This window comes from Chiroxiphia lanceolata, chromosome 24, assembly GCF_009829145.1.
Source record: "Chiroxiphia lanceolata isolate bChiLan1 chromosome 24, bChiLan1.pri, whole genome shotgun sequence".
In the NCBI taxonomy this organism is placed as follows: Eukaryota; Metazoa; Chordata; class Aves; order Passeriformes; family Pipridae; genus Chiroxiphia; species Chiroxiphia lanceolata.
The window spans coordinates 6,466,939-6,492,092 of NC_045660.1; the positions used below are offsets into that span (position 1 = coordinate 6,466,939).

The 25,154-nt window shown below is 48.9% G+C and overlaps 1 protein-coding gene across 7 annotated transcripts; it reads left to right on the forward strand.

Annotated features, from left to right (window-relative positions):
- Positions 1-460: 460 nt before the first annotated feature.
- THRAP3 (thyroid hormone receptor associated protein 3) lies at positions 461-24,911 on the forward strand. 7 transcript variants are annotated; one of them, XM_032709820.1, is made up of 14 exons: positions 461-502; positions 5,281-5,346; positions 7,092-7,435; positions 8,483-8,565; positions 12,000-12,160; positions 15,095-16,000; positions 17,357-18,097; positions 18,650-18,822; positions 19,249-19,360; positions 19,613-19,697; positions 21,897-22,081; positions 22,661-22,853; positions 23,005-23,154; positions 23,417-24,911. In XM_032709820.1, the coding sequence occupies exons 5-14, from the start codon at positions 12,024-12,026 to the stop codon at positions 23,636-23,638; spliced, it is 2,904 nt and encodes a 967-aa protein (XP_032565711.1). In that variant the 5' UTR covers positions 461-502; positions 5,281-5,346; positions 7,092-7,435; positions 8,483-8,565; positions 12,000-12,023; the 3' UTR covers positions 23,639-24,911. The 7 variants fall into 7 exon arrangements, with proteins under 7 accessions (XP_032565711.1, XP_032565710.1, XP_032565712.1 ...); XM_032709819.1 differs by lacking the exon at positions 7,092-7,435 and having other exon boundaries at positions 470-502; XM_032709821.1 differs by lacking the exons at positions 5,281-5,346; positions 7,092-7,435 and having other exon boundaries at positions 483-502.
- Positions 24,912-25,154: the final 243 nt, after the last annotated feature.

Below are 25,154 nucleotides of genomic sequence, written 5' to 3' on the forward strand. Positions count from 1 at the left end.
CCGGCAGCAGCGGGGCAGGTTCGCCCACGTGCCCCGGGCCCGCCCCCCGCACTACCCATTCGCCAATGGCTCCGTATCGGGGCTGGAGGTGCTCGTCCCCGCGGCCCCACGCCCAGCAGGGCCCTGCACCCTCTGCACGTGGGACAAACCGGGAGCGCGAGGCCAGGCAAAGAGACGCCCCGCAGGCCCCCCGAGGGCGCAGGAGGCCGGGCCGGGCGGGACAGCCCCGCACCGCCCCTGCCGCCATTTCCCGCTCCCCCTTCCCGGAAGTGCCGCTCCCTCCGCGGTGCCGCGGGGCGGAGGCGGAAGGTGCGGCGGCGCGCGCGGGGTGCGCCGGGAGCTGTAGTGCGGTGGGGCCGGCGGGTAGCGGGGGAGCGGTGGGGGCCGGACTACGGCTCCCGGCGGCCCCCGCGGCACTGGCAGCGCGCGCGCGCGGGCCGGAAGTGCGCGAGGCGGCGGCGGCGGAGGGGGCGCCTGGCGCGGAGCGGCCGCGGCGGGGCCGGTGAGTGAGAGCGGCGGGAGCGGGGCCCGGGCCCTGCGGGCTGTGCCCCGTGCCCGACCCTGCCCCGCCGCCACCGCGCTCTTCCCTTCCCTTCCCTTCCCCTTCCCCTCACGCCGGGCCCTCCGCGCCCGCCCGGCTCTGCGCCCCCCGCCCCGCCCGGGCCTCCCCGCGGCGCTGCCCCCCCTCGCCATCCCCGCACCGTCCCGGCCCCGCCGTGCCCCGGGCGGGGCTCCTTCGCAGCCCGCGGGGCCTCCCCGGCCCGGCCCCAGCCATGCCTCGTGGCGGGGCCGGGCCCGGCCAGGCCTCGGCGCCTCCCCGGGCCCGTGGGGCCCGCCCGGGCCTGTCCCGGCGCCGCCCGTGTCCCGCTCCGGTCCCCTCTGACCCATCCCCTGCCCCATGCCGGGACATCCTCGTTCTCTGCCCGCGCTCCCGGAGGTTTCCCCGCGGTCCCGTCGTGCTGCCGCGGCTCGGGAGGCGCCGCCGGGGAAGGCGGGCGGGCCCCGGGCCGGGTGTGCCGGTGTGCGGCTCCCGCGGGTCACTCACCGGCGCTCGGCACCGCCCTTCCCCCGGTGCGGCGGGGGGGATTTGTGCCCTCGCCTTCCCCGCTCTGCATCGTGTTGTTTGAACGTGAAGTTTGGCAGAACTTCAGGTGATGTGGCAGCAGGGGCGTTGCGGTGGCTCAGACCCACGTGTGAGCCCTGAGCCTTCGTTTCTCCCAGGGTGATGAGAGGTTTTTTCCTCTCTAATTTTTATCATTGTAGGGAAATAAACATGCTGGAGGTTTCTGCAAATATATTCCAAACTCGTCACGAAGTGGTTGTCACTGTAGTTCCTCCTGGATGGGTTTCTGGGTGTTCGTGTGCCAGAAGGTGACATGATAAGTCTGGAATAAGCAGTTCTCCTTAGAGTCACAGGATGGTTTGGGCTGCAAGGGACCTTAAAGCCCCCTGCCACGGGCAGAGACACCTCCCACCAGCCCAGGTTGCTCCAACCTGGCCTTGGACACTTCCAGGGATCCATGGGCAGCCACAGCTTCTCTGGGCAACCTGTGCCAGGGCCTCCCCACCCTCCCAGGGGAGGATTTCTCCCTAATTTCTGATCTAAACCTCCTCTCTGTATGAAGCTGTTCCCAATGTCCTGCCCTGGGAGGTGAACTCCTGTTTGTCTCTGTGTGTGTGCAACAGCTTCCCCTGGGGTTGTCAGAGCTGGGGAGCTCCCTGATGTACTGAGTACTGTGGCACAAGCACAGGTTTGTGCTTTGTGCTGAAGTAAACAACGTTTGGAAGATGTTCTGGGTTGTCTCGTGGCTGGTGGTGGGAGAGAAGAGCTTTTATTGCTGCAGGGTCCCACCAGGCTGCTCTTTGCTGAGAGCACAGACAATTTAATTGTCCAGTTGCTCCCTGGAAGGGCTCCTGAGTGTTCCCTCCCGGGGGGAGCGAGGGCAGGTGCTCTGTCAGTGTTGGTGGGGTGTGACATTTTGGGTGGGCTTTCCCTGCCCTTTGTGGGTGCCAGGCTGAGAGAGCTGCTCCTGGGCTTGGGTGCCATAACCTGGGCTCCACTCAGCCAAGAGATGGTTTGAAACTTCCCCTCTCAGGTTGCCTTGAGGGGATTCCATTGTAGGGACAGAAAACTGAGTGTTAGGACACGGCAGGGCCTCATCCTGGAGTGTTCTGAGGTTCCTCTGTGTCCTGCTGCAGCACTTCATGTGTGCCTGGCACAGAGCAAGGAAATGGCTGACTTTGTGACCTCTGTTATGAGTTGCACAATCTCACAGCACATCAGGGGGTAGAATATGCCAGTTTTTGTATTGAATTGCCTAAAATACAAGTTTTGTGTCATGGGATCCTCTGGAGAGTCCAAGGCCTTGTGATCATGTCTAAAATCTCTTCAGGTGCTGCTGTATATTTTTGATTTGCATCCTTCCTACTGGGAGTTATTGTCACTGCTTCAGTGGGAACAGGAGGGGCAGGTGAGAGAAGTCGATTTGGAGTTACCTCCAAAGCCCTTAGGAAGCTGGGAATGCTGGTTGGGAATGCTGCTACCGAGGCAGTGCTCCAGGGGATGGGCCTCGGGGCCTGTTCCAAGTGAGAGCCTGTGATCTGGGACCGCTCCAAGCTCCACTTCAGGGCTGCAGAGTTCTGGAGTCTGAACCCTTCTCCTCCAACTGAGGCTCCTGCCTGGGGGGAGAAGGGGGACCCAGGGCAGCCGAGGCCTTGCTGCCTGTTACCTCGGGTGACAGCCTTTTCACCTCCTTTTTGTCCAGAGATCCAAAGGGGACACCTTTTCCCTGCCAGTTTTACTGCAGAGGGCTGTCAGGCCTTGGCAGGGGCTGCCCAGGGAGGTGGTGGAGTCACATCCCCAGAGGTGTCCAGGGAACGACTGGACGTGGCACTCAGTGCTCTGGGCTGGGGGACAAGGTGGGCATCGGTAATCTTGGAGGTCTTTTCCAAGTGGGATGATTCTGTAAGGAAATGAGCTGTCTGTGGGGAGCAGGTCCCTTTCCCAGGTGCTGTAAGGCCTCGGGCTCTGCTGGCAGGAGCAGGTCCGGGCTGCAGGGGGGCCCTGCCTGTGCTGTGTCTGCAGGAGCACTGCCCGTGTTTCTGCTGAGTTTATACCCTGCTTCTTCCTGCTTTTCTCCTTCCGTGCTGATTCTCTGCCTCTCCGTGAGCTCTGTGTCTCTGGAAAATGTAGTTGTGCTGTCAGTGCTTCAGGAAGTGATGTCTGGGAAGAGGTTTCCCTGTGTGCTGGGATTTCAGAGCAGCCGTGTGCCCTGACCTTAACTTCACTACTAGTTCTCTTTCATGAAAGTTAAGTTTTGTCCTTCAGGCCAGGGCAGGCCTGTGGGCTCAGCGTGAGGTGTTTGAGGCTGATGTGCCTCAGGAGAGCTGGCGAACACCTTCTCTCATGGGTGCTGCTGTTAGAAAATGTTATGTACATAAAACATCAGGATATAGAATAAGCGATGATCCACGTATGTCAGCAGATCTAAATTTGTTTTGCCTGCTCCCACTTTCTCTGCTGGAAAAGAAATACTGCCTTGGGAGGACCAAGGAATGCTGGGCAGGGCTGGATGAGCCTGGGGATACTTTTCATTGTAAGGCTGTGGTGGCCTCTGGTTGTATCCCTGAAAGAATAGTGCAGTTTTACCAGAAGTTTGAGTATTTTTCAGCTCACTTGGCTTTGTCTTTGTGTAACGACAGTTGGTGTGTTGGAACTCGTTAATTGTTTGAGCAACCTCATAGCCCTTGAACTTTTTCTCCAAATCTGGAAAAGTTTACAATATCCTGAGCTGTGTTTAGTGGCTGCACGTGCCAGGGCAGGAACGTGGGGTTTGGGTCGTGTGGTTTCCTCAGAATTACAGAGGTACAGGGAGTTCCTCGACGAGGCAGGAATTTCAGGATATTCAGCCATATAGTTCAGGCCATGGGCATTGGAATAGAGAAGAATGGTGATGGTGGTGGTTGCAAAAGCTGTCCTGGGGAGCTCGTGCCAGGTGATGGTGCCAGGGAATGGTGCGACAGGTACCGGTGGGCAGTGGGGCTGTGCTGCTGCACCTTGAGCTGCCCCTGTTCCTGGGCAGGCCTGGGAATGAGGTTTAGGCTGCTCAGTGGGGTTCTCTAGTGAGTCCCAAGAGAGGAAGGTGTTTATTTGGCCCAGGAGCTCATCTGGTCTGTGTTCCTGCTGGAGCCAGGCCGAGGTGGTGCCTGGGAAGGAGCTGGTGCCATTTTAATTCCAGATGACAGACGGGGTGTGTGGGGCTGGAGTCTCCTGCCCTAAGGGAAACATCCTTCCCCTTTTCCCAGGGAAACTGTGTTAGCAGAGGAGAGGGAGTCACTGCTGGCAGGTTGGAGAAGTTGAGTTCCTGCTTAATTTAGCTTTATCATGTCAGAGCTATGAATAGTGAAATCACGGGATCACGTTTTGTGCCAGCTGGGAATGGTGTTTGCGCTGCCTCCCTCCATGGTAACCGGAACTGCCGGCCCACAGCAGAAAAGTTCAGATAATGGCCCCCAGAGATGACACCCGGCCCTGCCTGGGGGTCGTTTCCCACCCGAGGAAGATTTTTCTGCCCGTGCCCTTTGTCCTGTCACACATGGACGTACTCTGTGCCTCTCCCCGGTGTAGGAGAGCTCAGCCCTGCTCGTGGCTGCTGCTCCTGTGATCCCAGAGCAAGTGCCCTGCTCACAATTTCTCCTGCACATTCGTCACCCAGCCATTTTTAGCCTGCCATGATTTACGGGGTGAGGTGGCTGCACAAGCCCCGAGGAGCCCCTGCTGTGACCGAGGGGTGCGGGGCTCGCTCAGCCCCAGAGTCCTCCCACTGCTGCTCCAGGGCCCTCCTGCCTTTGGGGGAGTGAAAGGAGGGAGGAAAACGGGGCAAGGAGCCCCCCAGGCGTGTCTGCTCTGGGAGCATTGAAGGTGATGGGGAGGGGGGGGTGTGTCAGGCTGGAATTCCGTCCTCAAGGGAGTGAGGCTCAGCAGTAATGGTGTCACTAACCTGGACACATGATAGCAGGTGGGCATCCTGTACCTCGGAACCTACACCTAAAATAATTACAGTAAGTGCTGCTGTGGGGCTGTGGATGAGCTTGGTTTCCTGAGTTAAGGATGTGTCTGTGCACTGTCTGATTAGATGGAATTATTTTGGCAGCCTTTTTTTACTGGGAAGCGGTGCTGGGATGAATGACTAGTATCAGAATCCTTTTCTGTGTTGGTAAAATGCAAGGATTTGTTGGTATCTGGCGTGGTTTAAATTTTATTTTCCCTTTTTTACTTAGGTGAGAGCTCAATTGCTTCTAAAAAAGCATTGTTCAGAACCAGACTTGATAGGACACTTGTACAAGGTACGTGAACACAGCATGGAAAATGCTGTTCAAATAAGCTTATTCCATGTGTACAGCATTCCTGTGGACAGGCATTTCCCTCTGTCCCCTCTGTAGTCTGGCAGAGTGTAGGGGTGGCCTGGTCTGGAGCCTTGTGCTCACAATAACCCCACAATTTTTAAATTTCTTTTTTAAAGAACATTAAATGTTATACCAGGTCATGGAAATGCTTTTCCTTGTTTTCTCCTGAGGAAACAGGATTCAAGTTAAGGTAGAGGGAAATGAAGTGCTGGCTCAAGAATATGGGAGTGGTTTTGCCTTTTTCAGCTTATGAATGAAATTTGCTGGAGCTTGTTTTTCCATAGGTTAAAAGTGTGAAGAGTTGTAATCCTGCAGGACAGATTCTGTTCTGGCTGTACCTCTACTGTGTATGTCAGAAGAAATTCCAAAGAGCCCCAAATCAGTTGGGGTTTGTATTATTTACTGTTTATTTGGAAGCAGAATTTCCACGTTTGGGGGAAACACCTGATTTTTCTGCTTCTCTCTTCCCACGTTGTGTAGGTTTGGAAGGAAAAAGCTGATAAAACAGGTTTTTCCCTTTTTTTTTTTAAGTATGGATGTTTTTCTTCTGTGTTTAATAGAAGTTCCAGCTGCCTGACTTCTGTAAGAAAACCATCCAGATTTCTAATCAGCTTTTTCTTGGATTTGTTTCCTTGAGCTCCCTGTCACTAAACTGTCTGAATAACAACATACGACTTTGTAAGCTCAAAGATACATAAAATATTTTTTATTAAGTAGCCAGTTTCAGGACTAAAGTCACTGATTGGTGTTTGTAGCTGGTCACATTGTTGGGAAAGGTGTTGTTCAGCACTGCAATCTGCAGAATCAGTCCTTTCCAGGAGAACCTGTAAATATTCTTCCAACCATTGCATAGAACCTGCTTCTAATTATCCAAGCCCAGGGCTGGAGTTCAGGATTAAACATCTTTAGGGATTAGTTTAATGGTGTGAAAACCCAAATATTCTTGGAGGAAAATCTTAATTTGAAAGCACATAGACTAGAGAGAAATTGGAGCTGCTGCTGACAAACCTGAGCTTCTCTTGCCCTGGCAGAATACTCTGGGTGTTTTCCCCCAGAGTGTGTTTGGCACATGTTAGAGCAGAACACTGTTTGGGGGTTTTGATAATTTTTTAGCAGTGTTGTCCAGGACATTTTTTGCTGAAGAGGTTGGTAGGTGCAGTTGTAGCTTTAGTTAACTTGGGTCATTAGTCTCCTGAAAACACACACTGGATCCTTGATTTAGGAAGAGAAATTGTTCTGCTTTTTGTTTCCTCAATGAAATTTGATTGGAAATGACATTTTAATTTGCTCCCTCCTGGCTGGCAGTGAGAGCTGTGCAGGTGGCTATCAAGAACATACTTAAGGTTTGGTCTTGCACCAAAAATTAGCTGGAAAAGGAAGAATCCAGTAGGAAGTGAGGTGTTGGAGTTGGATTTCTGAGCTAGCACAGCCCGAGTGTGCTCTGCACTCTGCCCTTACTGCTGCACTTCAGGGGCATGCAGAGAGCTGCAACCCTTCCTAAGCTTATTTCTGCTGTGATTGCTGCTGCCTCATTGTACAGAGCACACTTTGTAAGGTGCTGTGTGGGATTATTCTTTTTTTTTTTTTAGAAGGAACTAATCTTGTTTGGGTTTTGGGGCTCGGGATTAGGAATTGTAGAGCTGGATGAAGGAGAATTAATTTCTTTTTGTTCCCTGATAATGAAGGCTGTTGTGAGCAAACGAAGGAGCAGTTCAACTGCTCCTCCCGAGCTGAATGTCTGTGCTGGAGAACACAAATGGATGCCAAGAGGCTCGGGCAGAAATGTGCTCTCTAATGAGGTGCCACCTCGTTTGCTTTGGGTCCTACAGCAAAATAAACCTCCACAGCTTCACTCAAATGCTGGACAGAAAGGAACAAGCAAGTTTTTGTTTTCCTGCCACAATTCTGTAGAGCTTTCTACAAATGCTTTTGCAAAATATTTAATATTTATGAGTGGAGTGTTTGTAAACACGGTGTGATAAACTGGAACCACCGTAAGGAGTGTCACAGTGCTGAGCTCAGCTCTGAGGTACGTACACAAGCCATGTCCCTCCTTTCCAGGGGTTTGGGGTTTGTGCTCAGTGTGTTAGAGACAGATCTGAACACAAATAAACAGTTGCTTTGGCTGGGAGGTCCCTGCTGTGTTTTTCCCCCCAAGCTGGCACACTGTGGTGCTCCATGGTCCGGAATTCTCGGGGACACCTCAGGATGGAGTGGTCTCAGCTGGAACTTCTGCCAGCTCTGGGCAGGGCTGTTCTGCTGCAGCAGCTGGGAAAGGGCTGAAATCCCGACTGGTGCTGCCTGAAAGACTTCAAACAAAGGAGTGGAAGATAGAAAGAATCGTAAAGTAACACAGGCCAGTTGGAAACAGGGAACAAATTCCTGGAAAAAGGCATTGTGACAACCCGCACTGTTCTTCTGTTGACCCATGACTTGGCACATGGAAATGTTCTTTGCGGTGTTCTGGAATAAGAAACTCCTGGACTGTGATTTCTGCCTCAGCAGAGAGCATTGAGCACATTCCCTACTTTCCTTTCCCATGTTTCCTACTTTCCTTTCCCTGTCTGGAAGAAAGGTTTACTGGTCCTGCTTGTTGTGTGTTGTCTTGGTTCCTTTTTCTGTAGTAGCTCTCCAAGTACCAGAACAGTTTTCCTTTCTGAAGGAGAATCCAGCTTCTACTCTGGATAACACCTCTGAGGGAGATTGTACCAAAACTTGGTGGTAATGGTGGTGTTTGGGAAATAGGTGAAGAAGCAAACAAAACCCAAGTGTTCTGTCACACAGCAAGAAAAAATGGGTATGGCAAACTCTTTTCTGGCAGCCACTGTGAAAGGCTGAAAGTCAAAGGTCTTTGCAAGATATAAGGTGAGATCTCTCTTCTTCAGGGACACTTAGACAGGTGGACAAGACAACAGCAAAAATAATTTTTAAAAAAGTCTGTGCATGCTTTTCTTTCTGTGGATCTGATGAATGTTTTGGGTGCAGCAGGAGAGCTTAAGGCAACCAGGCTCCTGTTCATCACTGGTGGTAAGCACAAAAAATGCACATACAAAGGTGTGTTTTCTTCTCATTTCAGGTTTTCTTCCTGATTTCGTAACTGACAAAACTGAGACTCTGAAACCTGACTGAAGGGTGTGAGGGGTGAGCCTGCTCCAGCAGGTAGGCACACAGCAGAAAAGGCCTTCACAAGAGGTAAAACTGCTTGTCTTGGGATTTGGAATAGACCTTCTTATATCCCTTCTGTCCTGGGCGTGCTGCAAGTTAAACTGTTGCTTGAATTCTGCTTTCATTCTTGATGTTGCTGTGCAAAAAGTACAGAACAGGTTTAGAAGAAAAATCTCAACCTCATGTCTTGGAATGTTTGGGCCTGTCTTCCCAAATAACTGCTAAATAGAAGGGTAAACTAGAAGAGTTTAGTGAAATAATCTTGGATGTCCTGGAAGAAGTAGTACCTGCTTTTGTTTTTTTTTAATGCTGCATTGACTGATTCTTGGATTTACACCCTGTTAATTCTGGGGAGAAAAGGACTGCTTCCCCCAGATACCTTAACTGGACAGGTTATTCCATGTCACACTGGTCTGTGTTAAACCCCATATTCTACTCCTGTGTCCTCCTCCAACATTTGTTTTTTTGCTGGGGCATTGCAGTGATTTCAGTCAGTGGCCATGGAAGTTCTTAACTGTCGTGAATATTTGAATTCCAAAGCTGTGGAAGCTCATGGAAGTGCACAGCAGTGAGAGACTCTCAGTGGTGACCTTTTTATTGCTGTGGAGCAGAGTTCAGCTGCTCTTTTGAGATCTGTCAGGAGGTAAAACATTAACTTTCCTGCCACTGTTTCCTGACAATAGTTTGTCTTCCGGGCAAAGTCCATCGTGGTGCCTCAGTGGGAGCATTTGTTCCTCTATTGTTTCCATCTCTGAGTGCTGTGTTGGATTGCCCTGAGGACTTAAGAATGGAGAAGGCAAAGAAGTGCTCCATACAGTGTTTTTTTATGGCAGATCAAGTTTCCAGCAAGGTAATGCCTTACCAGAACTTTTAAACTCAGATCAGTGCCGATAACTTGGGATGCAAGACGCGCTCCCTGGGGAGACCTGCATCGTGGCTTAGAACTGGGGCTGCAGACAAGACAAACTGAAAAGCAGTGTTGCAAACCCCTGGCAGTGTTTCCAGCAGGACATGCCCTCCAGATGTGTGCAGTCACGCTTGTGAGGGACCTGGGTCAGGAGCAGGATCAGCCCTGTCCCTCCCCAGGCAGAGATGGAGCCGGGGCCAGGGATGGTGGTTCTGTAGCTGTGGGCAGGAAGGAAATGGGACTCTGACAGAGCAGAGTGTAAGGACAGGTCTTCATAGTACTGTGTGAATGCTTCTGCTGCAGTTCCTTCTCAGGGCCAGACACATTCTGAGCCTTGTGCCTTGGGCACAACTCCCTGGGCAGGGGAAAAATGGGAATGGGAGGTGAGCAGCCACTGCTGTTCTCAGAGTTTGCCTTTGCTTCTCTTACAGGCACCTCTTTATTTAAAAAGTGTATTTCTAAGATCCCTTTTATAAGAAGAGATTCTTTCAGAGCAGGGTTTTTTGCTGAACACATTTTATCGGGGTCAGTCACTCTTAGAACAACTAAATGTACATCACAATAAGTTTACAACTGCAGTTAACTCAGGGGAACTGACCTGACTCCAGTGTTCAGTTTGTTTAACCTTTTCAGTGCTGATAGAGCTCAGCAACTCAGTTTCTATTGCAGTAGGAGTTACCTCACCTGACTGGAATGAATCAACATTAAAAGTGTTGGCAGAGATAACAAACCCTTCCAAGACGTTTGGCACAGGTTGCACATACCGGGCTGGGAAGTGCTGGGGATCAAAGTGAAAGACAAAGACTCCTAAACAGCTCAAAGTGATACTTTTAAAATCTGTTTTGGGGGTCTTTTCAGGGCTTCCTGGGAGTCACTGCAACATCTTCTGTATCTTTTAGTAGTTCCTGTTACCATTTATTTCTTCTGCTGCTTTTTCATGTTTTGGTTTCCAGTGCTCAGCACTGGGTTGTTTTGGCCAACAGAGTAGGAAGTGTTGCTGGTTCAACAGATGCATTCAGTAAATTAAAAGGAAATACTTATAACTGATCCTTTCAGACATTCTTTCTCTGAAAAAGCACAAGAATGAACGTTGGTTCTCAGTGACAGTGCCTTTTGGTTTTCATCCCTGGGGCAACTTACTGTTTCCTAATACAACAGGAAGCATTAATTTTATTATTTTTTCCTGCGTGCTTTCCGGTGTGGAATGTATTATAGCACTGGAATTGATATAACATCTTTAGTATAGTGAAAGGGAAGAATGGGAACACGTAACATGATTTTTTAAAATGAAAGCCAACTTCCCGTTTCTGGAAAGTCTCGTTTCTGGTGATGAACCACCACCCACTCTCCCATCAGTCACTCCTGGGCTGGGCATTGTGCTCTTCCTGGAAGTGCCCTGGCAGAAGTTGGAGTATTTGATAACCATATATGTAATTTTGGAGAGTGAAGTGAAGGCATTGCAAGTCAGTCCTCTGGAATTTCCTTAAAAGGGACATAACAGCAGCAGTACTTGATCAGTTGTGTTTATGTACCTGAGTGCCTCTATTTTTAATCAGTGGGTGAAAAGTAGGTGGAGTTATACTAATATAGTTCCTTTTTATTTCTGGCTCTTTTTCATTAGTCATTTTGGCTAAAAAGTTTGTTGATAACTTATGCAATACTCAATTAATGCAAATTTTGCTTGTTGATAAAAGAGAATAGATGATGGGAGGGTGTAACTCAAACATTTGTGTGGTCAGACTATTCCCTGAATCATCTTTTAAGGGACTCTTTAATCTTTACCTGGATACGTGCCTGAAAATAGCCCAGGTAATTCATAATTATGGCTATCTTGAGTCATTTAATGCTACAGTGTAATCTCTTCTGTCTCTGAATGTTTGGAAGGACATCTGATTTATTTTGGCTGCAACAGAACTCCTCACTGGGTGATCCACTCTGGTGACTGATCACAGCAACTGCACCAGCAGGGAGGGCAGGATTGGACCTGAGCAGAGCTGTGCAAATAGGGTCATATTCCTGTATCTTGGGGTATCCACTTTTTGGTGATTCCTTCTGAAAGTTTTGATAAGAGTTCAGGGGGTGGGTTTTTTGGTTTTTTAATGGTAAGCCTTTTTCTTTCTTCTCTCTTTGAAGCAGTGGCAGCTGGCTGTGCTGGCAGTGATGTGACTGCAGTGAGATGGAATTGCACTTCCAGGGGCTGGTTTGCCTGCCCAAAGGTGGCCCTTCCTCTTCCTGGGGCTGCATTAACGTGCTGCTTTTCACTGTCACAGTCACAGTTGTGATTCCTCTGGGTTTAAAGCCTTTTATTCTTTTTGCAGATTTCCTCCTTAGACTGAAATAAGCCTTCTATTCTGAGCCCAGCACCATTCATCTGTTCTCAGCAGGCACTTCAAACATTCCTATTTCCAGCTTATCAAGCTCCCTGTCCCTGGAATCTGTCAGCCTGCCAGGAGGTGCCTGTTCTCTCCTATCAGCCACATGCTTCATTTCTCAAATACTTTTATTTCCCTCTTTCCCTCAGGTGCACTGACAGGTGCTTGCAAAGATGTCTAAAACAAACAAATCCAAATCTGGCTCCCGTTCTTCCCGCTCGAGGTCGGGGTCGAGGTCGCGCTCCCGTTCCTTCTCCAAATCCCGCTCCCGTTCCCGCTCCGTCTCACGCTCCAGGAAGCGCAGGCTCAGGTGAGTGTGGGCAGCCCTGGAGCCAAAGGGTGGAACGGGGCTTTTCCTCCCTGTGCAGCTGGTTTGTCACTTAACTCTTTTCCAGGGAGAGACTTTGATTTGATCCCAGGACAGATAACGCCCAGAGTCTCGGGCTGTTTCCTGCCAACCTGTGCTGTTTGGGTGTTTTCAGTGACTTAGGGGAATAGCTGGTGAATAAATACATAAATTAGGAAAACAAAATGTTTATTGTCAAGATATTTCTTGGCTTTTTTTTTTAAGCTTTTAATGTAATTGATCCCAGACTCGAGGGGCCTTTCCAGACGTCACGTTTTCCTCCCTCCTCTAAAAATGAAGTGAAACAGGTTTTATTGTCAGTTTAAGACACTGCTGTAAAAGATGGGGACAGTCCTTGTTCCCTTGCCCCTCCCCTCAACGTACAAGAGCCAGGTAACAGAAATGATCCTTCTGGAGGGTTAAAGTAGATCATTTTGCTGCTTAGAGTTGATTTTGTGAAATCATTAATGTGCATAATAGTTGTCCTTACCTCCCTGAAGTGCTTCTGAGCAGGCCAGTTAGAGGCTTGTGCCTTCCCTGGATATCTGGTTTTTCCTTTCCTTTTGGCTAAGCATTCTGTGCCTGGCAAAGCCATTCCAGCTGGGCGGGGTGTGATGGTGTTCCTCTGCTTTCTCACTGCAGTGAGTGACACGTATTCTGAAAACGCTGGGCTGGGAGCACATGGGAGTGTTAACAGTTAGGGATTTTTAACATGCAGAGGCTCTAATGAATGTACAGTTGGAGAAAGACTGACATGACAAAACTAAATTAGAGGTGGAGACTTCTTGGAGGCTTCCAAGCGAGTCCTTTGCAGAAGGGAGCTGGAATGCTGGAAGATCCATGCTCATTTGGGACACTCCTCTAGCTGTGAAGGAACTTTGGCAGTTGAAAACAAAGGCAACTCGTGCAAACATGATTGTTTCCTCTGTGCTGCTGCTGAAGCTGCTTTTGCATTGTAAATAACTCCTTTTTAAAAAACAAAAAAACCTCAGAATGGAGGAGGTCAGCCCAGCCCAGCCCCCCTGCCTGGCCTTGGGATGTGCTCCGAGGTAGGTCTGGTGGGATCTCGGCGTAAAAGTCCATTGCTGTGCACTTCAGGATGCACCACAAACTCTTTTACTCTTCCTTTGGTAGGTTTGCTGTTTCTTAAAAGTTAGAATGCCGTGTTGGAGTCTGCCTAATATTTCCTGCTCTTCTGTGACTTTGTTTCTCACTTTTGCCTCTTGTAAATGCTGGGGGTTCAGCCCTGGAGCAGTGCAGTGCCAGCAGCTCCGGGGGCTGGCAGAGGCGGGGGAATTATCACTTATGGTGTTTCTTTTACTGTATAACTTTTACTGTATTTTTCAAAAGAATTTTCTGGTAAATAGTCTCTGCTGCTTTTGGAGTGAAATCTTCCTGCTGCAACCTCTCTAAAACGCTGGAGCAGACTTTGGAAGCGGCGTGCAACAGGTCCCTGCTGATAATTGATCCCAGGTGCAGCAGTTGTCTGAAAATTGAGCATCTGTGTTCCTCGGGCCTTGGACTAGAGCTTGTTATAAGTGGTTCTTGCCTCCTGCCCCTCTGCTTTTCCTTCTGCTTGAATGAAGAAGTGTCTCAGATAAGATTTTTGGTTGTTTAAAGGATAAAGCATCTGTTAAAATGATCATTAAACTGTTTGCTAGCAATGACTGAAGTATGAATAAGAGTTTCCTTCTAAACTGTGACCTGGTTGGTAGGAGGAGGAAATGAAAACAGATCTGAAATTCATCTCTGACTGCACACATGTGCTAATGGTGCAGGAATTCCAACAACAGGTTGTTCTCCCCTGGTTCTGGGGGCTTGGGGTGGGAGAGGCAGCACAGGTCTGTGTGAGGAAGTCCACGTCCATTGGAATATGACCAAGGGCCAAAGCTCGGAATGTAAGGAAGGGCTGTGGAAATGGATCCAGTGAATGTTATTGACTGAAATTCCATTTGGAAAAATCTCTTTTCTATTTCAGCTTCTCAGTTTGGACACTTTCTCTGTTTCACTAATGCAAATTGGCTAAAATCTGAGACTTAGAGCGGAAGTTTGTTTTCCCAACAGCTGTGAAATCCTTCCTGCAGCTCTGGGATCTGAGCTACGGTGGGGCCTTCAGCGGTTACACAACCGCAGCTCCAGCAATTTAATGGAAGAGACCGCTGGGACAATTAGCCCCTAATGCCCGGCCGCTGAAATCCGTGTTTTTCCAGGGGTTTGTGTTCTTGGAATCGGTTTCTGTGGATGCGGGCGGGGCACCCACAGCTCCCCCTGGTGGCACCAGCGTGTCCCACCATTGTCCCGCTCCTCGGGAGCTCGGGGCTGTGCCGGGGGATGCACCTTTGGGAGCTCAGAACCACAGAGCAGCGAGCCCTTTGCTCCAGGGCTGCTCTTCTCCTCTCGGGGTGCAGCATATATTTAACTAACCCGACAGAGCAGTGGGGTTTCATCTTGATTGTCAGAATTTCGAAGTACATGAGAAGTTGGGGCACAAGAGGAAGATTGCACGATATGCATAAAAAATACTTCTTTGTGGATGGGGTATAAGATTGACCTGAAGCTGTAAATGACTGGAAGTTTGAGATCTGTCACTTTTTTGTGAAACTGGATAGCACCATGTTCATCCCAGAAAAGTGGAGAGCAGCATGGGCTTATTACGGTCTCTACAATGATCCTGAAGTCAAATATTTGACAGTATCACAGGTACAAGTTATTTCCATGGCAAAGTGAAATACCTCAGTCAGATAGGGGTAAACCAAAGAAATTACTTTTAGAATCTTAGAAATGAGCTTTTCGAATTCTTTTTTTGGTGGGGCTTCAAATCCAGATTGTGGCGGAGGAATAAACTCTAAAAACAAACCAGCACAAAAAATATTTGCGTAACTTCTTTTCTTCTGTCAGTTCTAGGTCTCGTTCAAGATCATACTCTCCATCTCACAACAGAGAGAGGAACCACCCCAGGGTGTACCAGAACCGGGATTTCAGGGGCCATAACCGAGGATACCGGAGGCCGTACTATTTCCGCGGCCGCAACCGAGGGTTTTACCCCTGGGGCCAGTACAACCGCGGTGGGTACGGGAACTACAGGTCCAACTGGCAGAACTACCGCCAGGCCTACAGCCCTCGCCGGGGCCGCTCGCGCTCCCGCTCGCCCAAGAGGAGGTCTCCGTCCCCGCGCTCCAGGAGCCATTCCAGGAATTCCGACAAGTCATCTTCCGACCGCTCGAGGAGGTCCTCCTCCTCCCGCTCTTCCTCCAACCACAGCCGGGTCGAGTCTTCCAAGCGCAAATCTGGGAAGGAGAAGAAGTCCTCCTCCAAGGACGCCCGCGCGTCCCAGGCTGCGGGGGAGAGCCAAGGAGACGAGTCCAAGGAGCAGCCGTTCTCAGGAGCGGGGGCTCAAGACGCCAAGGCATCCGAGGGGTCGAAACCATGGCAAGACGCGAGCGGCTACGGCGCGGGCTCCGCGTCCCGGGGCTCGGTGTCGGAGCTGAGCCCGCGGGAGCGCAGCCCCGCGCTCAAGAGCCCGCTGCAGTCGGTGGTGGTGCGGCGCCGCTCGCCCCGGCCCAGCCCCGTGCAGAAGCAGAGCCCGCCGCGCTCCAGCCCGTCCCCGATGGGCTCTGCCGCCCAGAGCGGCTCCGGCTCCTTCCAGGGGGGCTCCCACCAGAGCCCCTTCGAGCACGGCTCGGCCGGATTGAGCCCCACCAGGAAGAGCCCGGTGTGCAAAAGCCCCACGCCGGTCAGTTCGCTGTACGGGGCCGCTCCGAAGGAGGAAGGCACAGCTCCCGGGGGAGGAGCCTTCTCCAAGAGGCAAGTGATGTGTTTGTGGTGCTGGGTTGCTTTTTGCGTTGTTTTTGAGGAGCCAGCTGCACGTGTGGGTGCTCTCTGTGAGCGGGGAGAGGGCTCTGGGGCAGGCTCCAGCTGGGGGCTGGTTCTGTCTAAGCCACAGAGCAAAATACAGACCGAGCCCTGAGTTTGTAGGAACTTGGGATTGGTTTTCCAACTTGGATAGTTCTAAAGATTGTATATGTTCCCTACAAAAGTATTCATAACCCGTGAATACTTGAAGATGTGCCCAAGGAGATTTCCTGGCAGCTGGAAGCTGCATTTCCCAAGTTATTTATGTGTCAGTAAAAGACATTTTTAGTGTTGCTTTCTGGAATTACCTTACATACTATAAATTAGAAGAAATTCATTAAATCCTGCTGCATGTCCTGCTGCAAACAGCCCGAGGCAGGTGCAGCTGCAATGCCTGAGCCTGTGTATGTGGGTAGGATGGGAAATTAAAGCACCAAGATCGTCCCTAAAATGAAGACATCCTTCCATGCAGAAGGCATCTGCTTCCATGATTCTCTTGGATAGTCCACTGCAGATTGTGCCTGAAGGTGATGCTTTGTTTCAAAAGATGTGTCACCATTCACAAGTGGTTTCAGATCTTTATTATTTTTAGAGTTGTTTTGATCTGATTCTATATCAAGGATGTCTGAAATTTAAAAAGAAAAGGGAAAAAACCCTGTGACTGTTGTTTGGGCTTTCCCAAGCACTGAGCTGATGTCCATGGCTCTGTTTCCCAGAGCCAGGGTTTGCTTTGTGAATGCTTTAAAACTGTTCTGATGCTATAAACCACCTGAATTGTTCTCACCAGAAGTGTTTTATCTCTCCCAGCAGCACATTCTCCTCTGTTAACCTGTTTGCTTTTATTTGTATTTGCAGTCTGTCATGAAATATTTAGCTTACCTATGAAACTTGCATCCCAAATTTGAAGTAGCTTTTGAGGCTTTTATTTCCAGTGTGTTGTTTAAAGCAGAACAGCCCAGTTTGAAAGGTTTGATGTGTTGTTCTCCTGAACCAGGTTTGTAAGTAAATAAACGGAGTGGGTAAGATGTTCCTCTTTTCCTTCCAATGCATCTGTGGGTCAGCTGGGTTTGATTTGTTCTTGAGCCTCATTTCATCGGTCCTGCATATCCATTTCCTTGTGTATTTGCTGAATTCAGTGAGAACTAAAGTCTAAATCGAGGCTGAGTTTGACATTTTAACTATTTTAGGGCCTAGAGGAAGCTTTCTGTACATGCATAGCTTGGTGTTCTCTGAAGTTTGACTCTTTGAACTGACTCATTGACCTCGTTGATCTCTAATATGAAAACTCCTGTAATGTTTTGTGACCAGGTATCTGGAAGAGCAGAAGGCTGAGAATGGGAAAGACAAAGACCAGAAAGTAACAAATGTTGAGAAAGAAAAAAGTAAAGAAAAAGGGAATTTCTCTGAGTTGGGATCGACTGACGGAAAGGCAAAGTCTGACTCGTATGGCTCCAAAGCTGACTCGGAGAAGGGATATCGTGGCAGCCAGTCCCCCAAGCGCTACAAATTCCGGGATGACTTCGACAAGATTAAGGTCCCGGAGTTCCACAAGGAAGGTCATTATGGCAAAGAGGAAACGGATGAGCAGGACAAGAAAGACAAGGGGAAAGGCCGGAAAGATTCGGAGTTTGACGATGAGCCCAAATTTATGTCTAAAGTTGTGACGACTTCAAGTAAAAATCAAGAAGAAGATAGGTCAGGAAAATGGGAAGGTGTGGTTTTCCTACCACCTGGAAAGGAGAAGCAAAGGAAATCTGATGAAATGGAGGAGGAAAGCTATTCTGAAAGGTCCAAAAAGGAAGAGAGACCAGGATCCAAGAGAGCTGAACCTGGTCACAGGGGGTTTGTTCCTGAAAAGAATTTTAGAGTGACCACTTACAAATCAAGCCAGGAAAAAAGCTCTTCCCCCCCACCAAGGAAGCCTTCTGAGGTGAAGGAAAAGCCAGGTACCAAAGTGGAGGGGCTGGCTCCTGGCAAATCCTCCTTTTCCATTACCCGTGAGGCCCAGGTCAATATTCGGATGGATTCCTTCGATGAGGACCTTGCACGGTAAGGGGCTGCTGGCTTTTGAGAAGTCTCAATAGTGATGTTTTTTCCTGTTTCTCTTCCTGAGATCCCCATGTGCTTGCCAAGTGCGAGGAAGGCTAAGCAATATTGCATCACAGTTTGTGATCTTGGGAGCTAGAGATTAACTTTTTCCTAACCTTTTCTGTGACTGGATGTAAGATCAGTTCAGGATGTCAGTGCTTGTGCCTCCAGTTCTGTGCCACACGGGGCTCTGGGAGGAGTCCCAACTGGAGTCAGGTACTCAGTGGCTTCTGGCTGCCAGAAGCTGAGTTGTGCAGTGAAGTTACTCTGCTGGGTAAATCCTGGTGATTTTCTGCAGTGTTTTACTGCAGCATTACAGAGTAACAGTGACCTGAATTATCCCAATAACCCGGGTCAGTGTGTTTGGGGGTGTTTAAGGAAGCTCCTGGCTCACACTGTGGGGTGTTCTCAGGTGCCTTCCCAATCCTACATAAAACATCAGTCGGCTTCCAGCTCCTGCAGCATTAATCACCTTGACCCCCTTCTATTTCTTGTGCTCTGTTCTCTTCCCAGTCCCAGTGGCATATTGGCTCAGGAGCGCAAGCTCTGCCGGGACCTCGTGCACAGCAACAAGAAGGAGCAGGAATTCCGTTCCATTTTCCATCACATCCAGTCGGCTCAGTCGCAGCGAAGCCCTTCTGAGCTGTTTGCTCAGCACATAGTGACTATAGTCCATCATGTAAGAGGTGGGTCACGAGTCCACGTGTCCTCAGGGGAAGGTTCACTCCTCCCTTGTACAAATAACTGGGGTCTGTGCACTCTGGTTAATGCCCAGAGTTGTTTTCCAGCAGATATTCCAGAGATGAGACCGACAGCCCAATCGTGATCATTTTTATTTACATAAATACCTTTCTGCACAGGCAGAAGGTGTTCCTGTTTTTACCTGAGAACTGTTCAGAGTGTGTGACTTAGAATTGTGTGTTCTGGTGAATTGGTGACTCACTGACAGGAATTGCTCATTTCACTGAAACACTAAAGATTGAAACTGGAATTTGTCAGCAGCATTAGAGCTCATCCCACGGTGCTTCACTGTCCTGCAGCTGGGATGGGCTTTGTCTTTTTACAAAACTGGCGCTAATGTTTTGGCACTTCTTTCCTCAACCCCCTGACAGAGCATCACTTTGGGTCCTCAGCAATGACACTGAACGAACGCTTTACCAAATATCTAAAGAAAGGAATGGAACAAGATGCAGCTAAAAACAAAAAGAGCCCTGAAATCCACAGGTTGGTGCCATTAGACACTGTCTTAACATTACTGGGGTATTTCAGATTTCATTGTCCTAAAATCTGGAATAATTCCAGAATAATTCAAGTATATATAGGTAGCTTCAACCAAAAAAAAAAAAAAAAGGGAGAAAAAATATGGGGAGTTTTAAGTACCTTTGGAAATACTGGTCTGCTTTAAATGGCATTTGATCTAAAAACTTTAGATTCTTCTTACAAGTAAGGTTATATCTGTGTTTTGTTTGCTTTTAGGAGGATAGATATATCTCCCAGTACTTTTAGAAAACATGGATTCTCTCAAGAGGAATCGAAAAGCTCCAGAGATCCTGGCTTCAAGGTGAACTGTTACTCTGATTAGTTTAAATTCAACAAAATGAGTGCATTGGGCATGAACTTAACAGTGATGTTTTTGTTTAAATTACTCTCTACTTAAGTTTGTGTTTTTCTTTTAAGGATGGGCATAATTCTAAAAATGAACTACAAAGGGTTAATTTTTATTAAAAATGTATCAACAACCTTTGTGAAGTGGTTAGACTATGGTAAATGACCCCAAAGTCAATTGAGGTGAGCTTGAGAAAAAAGAGAGGATTTTTGGAACAAGTGCCCATGATGAGAGAAGAGACTTTTTGTGATATTTTTCTGCTTGTAAGTATGATTAACTCCATTGTTACGTGCAATATTGCCAACCATGTTTTCAAAGACATGCATGTCAAAAAGAGGAAAGTAAAACTAAATGCTGAGCTAAAGCAGATACACTATTAAGCAGATGATAAATTTTGTTCTAACAACTTACTGTACAATTTCTGTTGATTGCTGTTACTTTAACATTCAGCACTTGTCTTAGATCCAGAGCATTTGGGATTGAGTGTTTTAGCTTTGCTGAATAGATGAATGTTAAGCCATTGCACTCACTGTAAACAATCATAAAAAAGGCTTAACGTAAAATGTTTGAGATTTTAACCTTTGTTTATTCACCTTCATACATATTTACATTGAAGAGATTTTAACCAGTCCTGCTGAAACCTTACTTGTTTCATATTTGTTTTCGATTTTTTCCAAACACACTTGTGGCTTGACATGGACGATGGTGAGATGGATTTGATGGGCCTGAACTCTGAGCATCAGCTTGGCAGAGTGTGTTATAAACGTGGTTTCCAAACAGCTCGCCAGCCCTCCGAGAAACAGACGTGCCCTCCCAAACCCAAATAGGTGTTTGCTGTGCCACATAAGGGAGCTGCTGCCGATTTTGTCACTTATCTGTCATCCACCGTGTTGGGAGCAGTTTTATTCTCAGAGTAGAAATTAAAGCTCTTTGCCTGGGGAAAGTAGAAGAGCAAAATACCAAAACAAAATGCCTGCTCTCACTCCTGCGTTATTTGACATATTTATTTAAACAAAAAAGTGGTTAGAAACTCATGTAAGTAAAAAATTTAACAGCTAGAGAATTACTAATCCTTTTGTATTTAATTGAAGGCGATTAATGTGATGTATGTTGCATATCAAGTCGTACAGTTCCCAGGATGAGTGTTGTGTAAATGCAGTAGCGATGGCTGAGGCTGGGTGTTGTTACCAACATGTGGTGTAAGGCTTCCCACAGCCCTCCTGCTGCTTGTCAGAACCACAGCCACTGTCAGTTGGGGCAGGCAGCAGAACCTCACCCAGGTACCACAGGGCTCAAAGGAGACACAGGGAACACAACTGCTCATTTCCCAGAGAAACTCCTGATCCGTTCCTGAAGTACCCATTTAAATACAGCTCACAGCAAGCACTGCCAGGTGGTTTTTATGTTTGTTTTTAATTAGCAATGTAAATTTATTTTTAATTTTTCATGCAGCTGGTGGGTTTTTTGCTCTGTGAAACACCAGCTTGCTTTAGTTGTGTGGAGCAGCTGTCACACGGTGCCTTTAGCCCGGGGGGAGGAGCTGTAGGTGATGTCTGCACCAAGTAAATCCCCCTGACAGATGTAGTAAAACCTCCCTGTCCATGGGACGTTTGGCTTCTCACAGACCCCTTGGATGCTGCATTTCAGTGGCCTCCATCTCCTGCCCCCTTGGATCAGTAATTGCAATTTTGGGTGTCTCCAAGCAGCAAACAGCTTTTATTTCTCCTGAAGTGCCACTTCCAGGTCTGGGGTCCACGGGCTCTCGGGCAGCTCTGCCACGTTGTAGTGGTGACACATAATCAGCTGGATGGGATTCCCAAGTTGTTCACATCTCTCCCTGGCTGTGGTGTACAATAAATGCCAGCTTCCATGTCTCTCCCTCCCCTGTTCCAGGCTGTTTATTCTAATGCTGTTTAAAGAGGAAATTGAAAGTTTGAAAAGCAGTGATCTTAAGTGTAGGAAATTTGAATTCAGACAAATGAAAACTTATTTTATAATAGTGCATTATTTTACATCTTAAAATGGAATATTGATTAGAGTTCAGTTAAACTCCAGTTCTCCAGAAGTCTGTGCAGTCAGTAGCAAAGTAAATGGTGCTGAGCTGGGGCACTGCAGACCTTGTGTTCAACTCTCCCCTCTCCCCTGCCTTTGTAGGCTGAAGGGAAATATAAGGACGACCCTGTTGATCTGCGCCTTGATATTGAACGCCGTAAAAAACATAAGGAAAGAGATCTTAAACGGGATAAATCCAGGGAGTCGGTGGACTCGAGAGATTCAAGTCACTCAAGGGAAAGATCAACTGAGAAAACGGAGAAAAGTCACAAAGGCTCAAAGAAAAAGTATGTAGGAAACCCAGTAGCCATTTCCTTCTGCCTCTCGTGTCTCTGCTGCTCAGGTTGGAGACGACATCGTGTACACACAGTTGTACACAGGGTGGTGCACCTGGGACATAACTGCTCCAGTGGCCTCAGTTACCCCTCTGCGTGTCCTCTCGATATCATTGTATCTGTCTGAAACACTAAGTAACTGTAAAAGGTAAATGGGAAGGCTCCATGTGTCAGGATGGGTGAGTCACTTTTCCTTCTTGTTCCTGTTGTGTCAGAACAGCCACGTTGAAATGACTTGGCTTTGATGTTAATTTAATAATTCTCTATTAGCCTAATTTTCCATTGACTAAAACTCTGTGGATGCATGCTTAGCTCAGAGCAGACGGTGTGAGCACCTTAGGAAGGAGCAGCAAGTTCCTTCTGGAGAGCACTTGGGCCCTGTGTTAGAACCTGAGCTCTTCCTATGGCTTTTCCTCTTGTAGTGGTATTGATAAGGGAGTGCTGACACAATGGTTCTGTATCAGGTGGGTCACAGCTGAGTTCCTAACCCTGTTGATGTTCCCCTCCCTGCATTTCCCATCACTGAAACAGGAAACACCGACGGGTGCGTGAGAGATCCAGGTCCAGTTCATCATCCTCGTGGTCCTCTCACTCAGTCAAAGGAGAGGAGTATCCTGAGGAGACTGAGGAGAGGGAGGAGAGCTCCACAGGCTTTGACAAGTCCCGGCTTGGGACTAAGGAATTCACTGGCCCAAATGAGAGAGGAAGAGCAAGAGGGACCTTTGTAAGTGTTCTCCACCCCCTGGCCCGAGGGTTGATTCCCAAAGCGGGCAGGAAGGGATACCGGATCTCCTGGAAGCCCTGGAACGTGGCTGGGATGGGAGGGCACTGCCTCTGAAACCTTACTATTTTTCTGCTCTGTGTTGCCATTGCAGCAGTTCAGAGCTCGAGGGAGAGGATGGGGCAGAGGCAACTTTTCAGGCAACAACAACAGCAACAGCGGCGGCAACAACGACTTCCAGAAGCGGAGCAGAGAGGAGGAGTGGGACCCCGAGTACACACCTAAGAGCAAGAAGTACTACCTGGTACGTACCTGGTGCTGAAACATCTGTGTGCTCCAGGTGTATCTGGTCTCAGATGCTTTTGAGGTGAAAGCACCGGCTGTCCTTAACCCACCGGGGAAGGCTTCGGGTGACACGTCACAGGAAGCTGCTGGCTCTGCCTAAAGAGAGCTCGTTCCTGCTCCTTGTAGAGTGGATTCCACCGAGTGGCTGGCACAGGGCAGTGGGAGACAGGTGCCAGGGTTGTGTCAGCCTGTCTCACCTGCTGTCCTGTCTCACCCTGCAGCACGACGACCGGGAGGGCGAGGCCGCGGACAAGTGGGTGAGCCGGGGCCGCGGCCGCGGCGCCTTCCCCCGGGGCCGGGGCCGCTTCATGTTCCGCAAGTCCAGCACCAGCCCCAAGTGGGCTCACGACAAGTTCAGTGGGGAGGAAGGGGAGATCGAGGACGACGAGAGCGGGACGGAAAACCGGGAGGAGAAGGACAACCTGCAGACGGCGGCCGAGTAGCCGCGGGGCCCGCGCGGTTCCGGGAGCCCCGGCGGGAGGGGGGACCAGGCTGGTGCTGGGGAGCCCGGGGGATCCCCGGGGGCTGAGCAGGGCCCTGGAGAGGAGCTCGGAGACGATCCCGACGTTAGAGAACCGCATCGCCAGAGTTCAGCCTCCCCAGGCACGGACTGGGACTGACTGACCCATCATTTATGCTCGGATCCACTCCTGGAGTTTCTCTTCCCAAAGACTTCCCCTCTGGACTGGATACGGTCTCAAGCACTGGGTGAGATCCCAGATTTTCCCTCCTCTGTGACCTTACGGATGGTCGGTTATTTTTTGGTAACAGGCATTGAGGACGATGTGGTTTCGGTTTGTGCCCACCTGACCCCACCAGTCCTGGCATTTGTTTCTCTTTTATAATTTGACCCAGTGACGGTCGGGGTTCTCTCGCCCGCTCAAATTTTCCTCCCCTATTGTGTATTCAGTTTTCTAAATTCATACTCTGCTTATTTTAGGCCTTTACGTACGTAGCAACATCAATTCAAAGATAATTTTGGAAACTATTTTTGGTTCTTATAAATAGGAAAACAATGAAGCATGTGAGTAAACATCTAAATATTCACTTGTTGGGACCAAACTGCTATGATTTTTTTTTTAACTTTTTTTTTTTTTTTTTATGTAACAGTTGAGTTTAGGGCCTTTTAAAAATTATTGTTTTCCTTTTATGTTGGAAGTTAACAAAATTAGCATGGTTTTAAAGAGAAAAAAAAAAATTACACCCTACTTCTGGCCACTGTTTGTGTTCACTGTTAGGCCTGGTGTGTGCTGGACCCCAAACTGCTTGTAGCATTTGTGTCTCCTCCCTGCAGCTGGTTGTGACCCGAGTGCCCTTTCCAAGATGACAGTTTTCTAAGGAACTTCCGAATTCTACTTGGGGAAAAAATATAAACGGAGATGAGAATTTTTCAATATTTTTTATTAATCTTTTTATAAAACCAAAAGGCAGATCCCTCCTGAGCTGATTAAGGACAGCCCTTAGGATGTGTTTCTTTTTATCTTCTACTTTAAGAATACTCTGGAGCAGTTTGCAGATGGTTCCCTGCCAGGTTTGAGCCTGGGCGGGGAGGCACAGCCGTGCCCGCGCTCCCCTCTCCCCCTCCCCAGGATTGCTGTGCTGTTCCCCACACACCAGCTAGAGTTTGGTTTGTTTTGACTTGAACAGTTCCTGTTTAGCAAAGCCCCGAAGTTTGTTTATGCAAATAAAATACAATAAAATACGTAGTAGGTGTAACTCTGCTTGGTTTGTGTCCTGAGTCGCCAGAAGAGCCGAGTGCCTGGAGCTGCAGGGGAGCTGAGGGACACGGTGGTCCTGGAGGAGAGGTTGGAGGGACACCAGGGGGGGAAGGGGAAGCCCAGCTGGGTGCCCTCACTGTCACAGAGCAGCAGGGGCACGAACCAGGGGTTTGTGCTGGCCTGACTCAGGTATGAAAGCAACTCCCTGTTGGGTTTTATGCGTTAATAGACCTTTCAGCCC